Genomic DNA, 6,840 nt, shown 5'->3' with positions numbered 1-6,840 from the left:
GTATGTGGCCTTTAAGACAGGATAAATATAATCAGGAGGTCCTTTTGAAAATCAGTGCTGATAACGCTTCAGTCATAAACAATGGTTCTCCATTGGATATCAGAGATAGAATTATTGTGATTTAAAGCTATTACAACAGGACTGCATTATATTATCCAGATTAGAGTAGCCACTAGATACTAGCAAGGAATTTTCTGTATCTTTTTATTGTTATTCACTGATCACCCAAATTTCTACACTCCAGAACTGGCACCTCTGCTGTGGTTTATTCACATTTTATAGATGGATCAAGAAAACCCCACTAATGTAATCCTGTTAGGGTTTCTCAGTGTCATTTCCATCTTTTTCTTACTACTGAAATGATAGTGAAATTACACTTAAATCAAATGAGTATTACCTATATCATAATACCTCTGTAACATTATGGGGTATTTTCCATTTATTGTCATTTCAGCAATATGTGTGTATGTGTTTCCTTTCAAATCAGTGTTGATTGCTGGTGATTACCTGGGCACGTAACCACTACATCAATCTATACCAATGAAATTTTAGCAATAGGGCCAGGATTATAGTGGCCATAAAAGTGTTTGAGTCATTATTATTATTGGAGGCGAAAGTATGAAATGAGAGAACCAGTTAGGTCTAAGGACTGGGAGAGATTTATCTAGTCTGAACTTTTATATAAACTTATACCAGTTGAATGTGTATGCAAATTATATGGGTTTTTTTGTCTGAATTGGTAATGTAATTCACTACTCAAAAATATGCATACAATATTTATATTACAAAAAGTGCACACTAAAACATGTTAATGAAAAGGGCATAGACAAATGTATTTTATTATGGAGAAGTTAGTTACTAACATGCTCACAGTAACAAATGTGTATAAAATGCATATATTGTAGTATGAGAAAACTATTTGAAAATGTTAGCAAGTTTTTCTACTGTTGTGAAAATGGGCCAAAACAATCATGGCCAGGAAAGTGAGAAAAAAGAAACCAATAGCAATAGTACTTAGACTTATATACCACCCATTAGTGCTTTACAGCACTGTGGGCAGTTTACAATATAAGCATATTGCCCCCAACAATCTAGGTCCTCATTTTACCAACCTTGGAAGGATGGAAGGCTGAGTCAACCTTGAGCCCCATCAGGATCGAACTCCAGACTGAGCAGAGTTAAACTGCAATACTGCATTCTAACCACTGCACCACTAGGGCTCCTAACAAAACTAAAACCAAACCATCCATGTTGTTGGGTATCTGTAGTACTATTTCTCAAGTAAGATACTGTAACTGACAATCTTTCCATTAATTAACTTACAAAAAATGTTTTAAGCATCTAGATACAGAAGACTAACACCAGAATTTCCCTTCTATAATGTTGTGTTATGTTGTGTTATGAGGAATATCATTAGAAAACTTTTAAGTGTTAAGTTTCATTCATTACTCTGCAAAATTCCATAAATATATCCTGAGCTTTAATAGGTTTAGCTCATCTGCCTCGAAAATCACCATCTATAAGAAAACCAAACTATCCCTAACTCAGTGGGATGGCTGGATCATAGTGAGAGATACATACAGGAAGTGTACAATACCTCCTAAGAATATAAAAAGTCAACTACAGTTGACTACAAGTTTACTCCTAAACTTATTTACAACAGAAGACTGAGAGTGATATGTGTGAATGCAGGTCCAAAGACTGTGCGTGACCATTAGATGGCAACATAACATCACTTTTAAACTTCTAATGTTGCTAAAGTGAATCTTTTCTGAGACTGATATAACTTTAAAAAAACCAGTGGGAACACCTCAAACATACTTGTTTGTATAGTTCCCAAGCTAGGTATGGGGCACACAGACTGCAGTCTTGGCAAAGTACAGGAAACAAGGAAGAAATCCACCTTGTTATATGCTGAAAGACGTTCTGCAAGCTCAAATGCATTCCAAAACTGAATCATCACTAAAGTGATTGTAAAACCACTACTATGACTGTCTTTTCGCATTTTTTCCTTTTTTTCCACTTACATAGTATCTGTTTAAGGAAAAATATGGCAGAAAAATGTTTTGTACAGTTTTTGAGTGCATCTGTGGGTCTAAACAGCGCTCCATCACTGGAGGTTTTTAAGAAGAGACTGGACAGTCACTTGTCTGAGATGGTGTAGGTTCTCCTGCTTGAGTGGGGGATGGACTACAAGACCCCCAAGGTCCCTTCCAGCTCTATTCTATTCTAGCAATCCCCATCTAACCTCATGGTGTATTTGTGGGCTTTGCTAAATCTTACGTAATCTTAATATCTTCCAAAATCCAATATCAAAGTTTTGGTTTAAGTTTTGCTTGGCCATTTGATTATACGGTACTGTACTTCCTTATAATTCCACCATGTAATCTGTGAAAGAAACAAATGGCACCTGGAAGGAAATGTAGTTGGTGGATCACTGTCATAATAAGTCCCCAAGAAGGCAAAAGTATTTTGTGAAACTAGGCAGATGTGCATGTACGATGTGTGTGTATAAATTAAGAGCACTGAGGGACATACAAGAGACAGGCAAACACAGATGAGAGATAAGCTTTATGCTTTGGGATTAAATATTTACATTATTTGGGAGTTAGGCTTGTCAGTGATGGATTTGCTGGGAGAAAAAAAGGACCTGGCCTCTGGGAAATAAGCAGTCTATTGTTTTTCCAGAACTTCACTCATTTTTGCATCAGTTACTGTGAAAATTTCATATACAATACCACTCAATCCACTACCCTTTCAAAATAATTATATTATATATGAGAAAGTGTTGTTTGCCAAGAGGAGAGCATTACATCTTTTGCAGTTCTAATAGTTGATCCTAATCTTCCTGAATCAGTTGGGCTAAGTCCTGACAGTTCTCATACCTTCTTGCTTTTTTTGCCTAAAACTTTGATCAAGCATCACCATATAATCTCTCCCTCCCTCCTCTAATTTCTTTGCTCAGATTTACCTTTCTATTTTGGAATAACTCCATTCCCATCTCCATCCACAATTTCTACATTCTAAACTCCAGTTGGTAGTATCTCTTCTCTCCTATAGTTACCATTCTACTAACAAATGCTGTGTTACTATGATCTCATTAGGATTGTTTTTTCCCCCCAAGCTCTGGAGATTTGTAGTACAATTTAAAAAGTCAAACATTTCATTTTAACACTTAAATACAATGTAAAGAAAAGATGTTGCCAGAAAACAATGTAGCAAGGAAAACCAGACAATCAGATAAAAATGCCAATATGTTCTCTGTGGTTATGACAATACTTATTTCACAAAGAAACAGTAACTCAGTCTGTAGGGCCAAGCCCCAGTGGCAGCTCAGCAAACTCAAAGTGCATTGTGAAATACATGTGTATACAAACAAACATTCAACATATACATATATACATTTGCACACACATAATGCAACATTTTGAGTGCAAATCACAGTTAAACCAATTGCTATCAATAAAATTTGCCTGAACCAACCATTGATGAGGTTATTACACATTAACTTATTATTAAGCATAAAGCTACAAAAGTTGTTTTTTTAAAAAAAGAACAAAAAATACTTGCTGAAAATAAATTAAAAGTGGTAGCCTTCCCAGTAGTAATGCATAACCGGCCTTTCATAAGAGGTACAGTATATGGAAAGAAAATGATGAGACACAGTATCATTTTGGTGCATAGAATCATCCTCACTTGCACCCTCCCTGGATTTCTAATATGTAAATACAGTAGATGGAGGTACCACCCTAGCTTTATAATCAATCAGCAGTTTAAGCTCAAATCATAAGTTGGCCTCACCAAAATTTTACAAATGAATCTTTAAATCTCATTCTTCTATTCATAGCTTTTATCTGCTACTTACATTGGCTAATGATTCCCCAGTTTCAACGGACCCTGTCTCTTTTTGAGGCTCCATAGAACTGCATTATTTACCCAAAGCAGTAAGTGCATCTCTTCAAATCAGCAGATTAAGCCTTCTAGGGGAAAAAAAATCAACGGACAGAGTACTATCTAGTTACAAGTCTTCTCTGGGATAGGACAGACTCTTTAATTATAGGGATGTAGAATAAGAGGGACAGAATGGATCTCTAACTTGAATGAAATCAAGAAATGTTGAGCAGCAAATTCAGTGTTGTAACAATCCTCTTTTGTGAGCTGTGAAATACATGGAGTCAAGATCCAGATAACCCAGAAAGAACAAACTAATAGATTTCTTTGAATACTGAAAACAGGCAGAAAACGTGTAAATCCACATTTTTTTTTCACAATTCCACATAAATTGCTTCTCCCCTAATGTCACAAAACCAACTTATTAAAACAAAACAATTCTGTTTTTGTATTTAGAAAACAAAGTTAACATGCCTTTTAAAAATAATAGGTCTTTTTCTTCCGCAAAATGTTAATGATAAAAAGATCCAAAATAAATAGTGTACATACCACACAAAACTTTTATGAGTAGTCTAATATGAACACATCACTTGGGATAGCTTCTCCCATTCCTTTTAGGAGAAAGGGACAACGAAGCCCCATATCCCCAAAGCCCCAAGAAAGTGGGACATTGATTTCACAGGAATAAGTCAAAGTGATTAAAATGTCAGAAGAGTCAAATTATCCACGTTGCCCCTCCCACATTAATTTGAAAATTAGCAAGGCTTCCAATTACCCTTGTGTAGCAAGCAGTTCTGCCAGTTACTATAGCCAATTTATATTAGAAATTGCTGGGAAGATTACATATTTTTTAAAATATTGACTACATATTTCTGCATAAAAATACTTTCCTCTTTTTTTTTTAAAAAGAAAACATGAATAATTTACTCTTTACAGTTGCTATAGAGAAATACATGTCATAAAATAAACAATTTTAAACAATAGGGTTTTCCCCTCTTACTGGAAAAATTAAAACAAAATCTCTGAAAATTGGAGAAATGGGCTTATCACTTTCTATAAATATTTTCATGTGGGAAAAAGGTATCTAGGAGATTAACATAAAAGAGGCTATTTTCAATGCAGCTACCAGAATGAGGCAACATGCAGTCGGAAGGAAGGCCTTCTTTTTTGAGTATCAGGATTTTGATGCCAAATGCATCCAGCAGGATGAATTTTGTATTTCTTGATAGCATCCTATCACAGTGTAATTTACAGAGACTCCCTCCTACTTGAATATTTTATGTGAAACTTCCCAGGATGCTGGTTTTATTACACTTGAGAAAAGCAAACATAATATTTACCTGCACAATTCCCCTTTCTGCAATAGCATGTAATTTTAAGATTCCCTTTTTGCTGGGTCAAATCATTGGTCCATCAAACCCACTACATTATTCTGATTTTCAGCAGGATCATACAGAACCTTTCCTCAAATGAAATTTGCATGCTTGGAAAGTGTAGGACTAAAAAAGTCTGACCATTTGTCCAACCAACCCAGGACTGTCTGCTCTAACTTGAAAAAGCTTTCCAGGATCACAGTCAGAAAAAACATTTTTCCAGCCTAGAATCTCTAAAAAAGAAGACTAAAGATGTCAGAGATTGAACCTGTGTCTATCTTCAGGCAAAATATTTGTTCTTACATTGAACTAAGAGCTGTATTTCCACCTGGGCTTTCTTAAAACAAGATACAGACTATTTCCAAGTTGAAACCAAAATAAGAAATTAGTGATAGAGACAAGTCCAGCAGGAAGAATTTTTCCATTTGCCAGGTACAACTCAGATGCTGAGTAGCAACACTGGAAGGAAGACATGACAGGCATAGTCTGATCTCTGATATTTCGCCACCTGGGCAAATAATGCGGTTCAAGCTACAGATTTCTTTGGGGAAGAAAATGTTAATAGTAACACTCCCTTACAATGGGGAGTGAAATCATAGGTTGCTGGCAGCAAGATTTGGGGTGGCCTATTGTGGTCCCCTTCTGGCCCTGCCAGAATGTAATCATCATCGGGTCGTCCCTTCACTACGTCCCAAGAGGCAAAAAGGTGATATTTCCTTCCATGTCAAGACATGATTGTGCATCAATCAGGCTCTCTCTTCTTGCTAACTCAACTGGATCTGCTATGGAACCACTGTCAGTCTGTGAAAGTGTTCTTTGGTTGTCAAAGTTCAGTGCACCTTTTTGTTTGATTAGGGCATTTCTGTGGGGGCTGCCCAATTTGTCTGTTGGAGAAGGCAATGGCTCATTTGCAGATTCTGAATCATCAGTTGTCCCCAAGGTTTTGGATTCACTATTATCCTCTTCCAGAGGGCTCTCAATCTCTGGTTCAATATCTGATTCTTCTCCATCTTCCTCCTCTAAAGTAAGCTGAAACTTGAATTTGTCTCCTCCATTTTTCTCTAAACCTGATGCATCTGGGGGAGGTGAAGGACTATGAGGAATCATGCTCTGATACCATTCTCGGTTGTCTTCTAAAGTATCCAGAATCTCCTGAGCATCAGGATGAACTAAGTCAGCCCAGGTTTCCCAAAGTGGATGTGCAATATAATCAATGAATCCCACCTGGCAGAAGAAAAAAAACACAGAATGTTAAATGTGCTAGGGCAGACATTGTTGCCCTAATTTTTATAAATCTGTATCTAATTCCTCCTCCAGTCCAATTCTACACTTGCAAAAACTATAGGTATACAAGCAAATGTTTCCTATCTCAAAATGCTCTGACTATAAATACCAATGTTTGCTTTTCTCCTGTTCCCTTCCATTCAATAAGTTTTAAAAATTATTGTTGGCTATGCTTATAAACAGCTTTTACATTCATTGTGTTTAGCTTTGTATTTTATTTCATTTTAGCAAAAAAAATTCTTGAGTATTGTAGTTTTTTTCAAAACCTCCACCCACAGTTAAACAGCTATCA

At 36.1% G+C, this 6,840-nt stretch overlaps 1 protein-coding gene across 2 annotated transcripts in view; it reads right to left on the bottom strand.

The window, feature by feature from the left end:
* Window positions 1–831: 831 nt before the first annotated feature.
* Window positions 832–6,840, bottom strand: part of PDE4C (phosphodiesterase 4C) — a 57,003-nt gene continuing 50,994 nt past the window's right edge. For both annotated transcript variants that reach the window (XM_081312940.1, XM_081312939.1), the window contains exon 15: window positions 832–6,488. In XM_081312940.1, the coding sequence (XP_081169066.1) occupies window positions 5,949–6,488 (540 nt within the window). In that variant the 3' untranslated portion in view covers window positions 832–5,948. The remainder of the gene's footprint in view (window positions 6,489–6,840) is intronic.

This window comes from Vipera berus (assembly GCF_964194415.1).
Source record: "Vipera berus genome assembly, chromosome: 1".
NCBI lineage: Eukaryota > Metazoa > Chordata > Lepidosauria > Squamata > Viperidae > Vipera > Vipera berus.
Note: the sequence above shows the minus strand (reverse complement) of the source record. Positions and strands in the feature narration are given on the sequence as shown.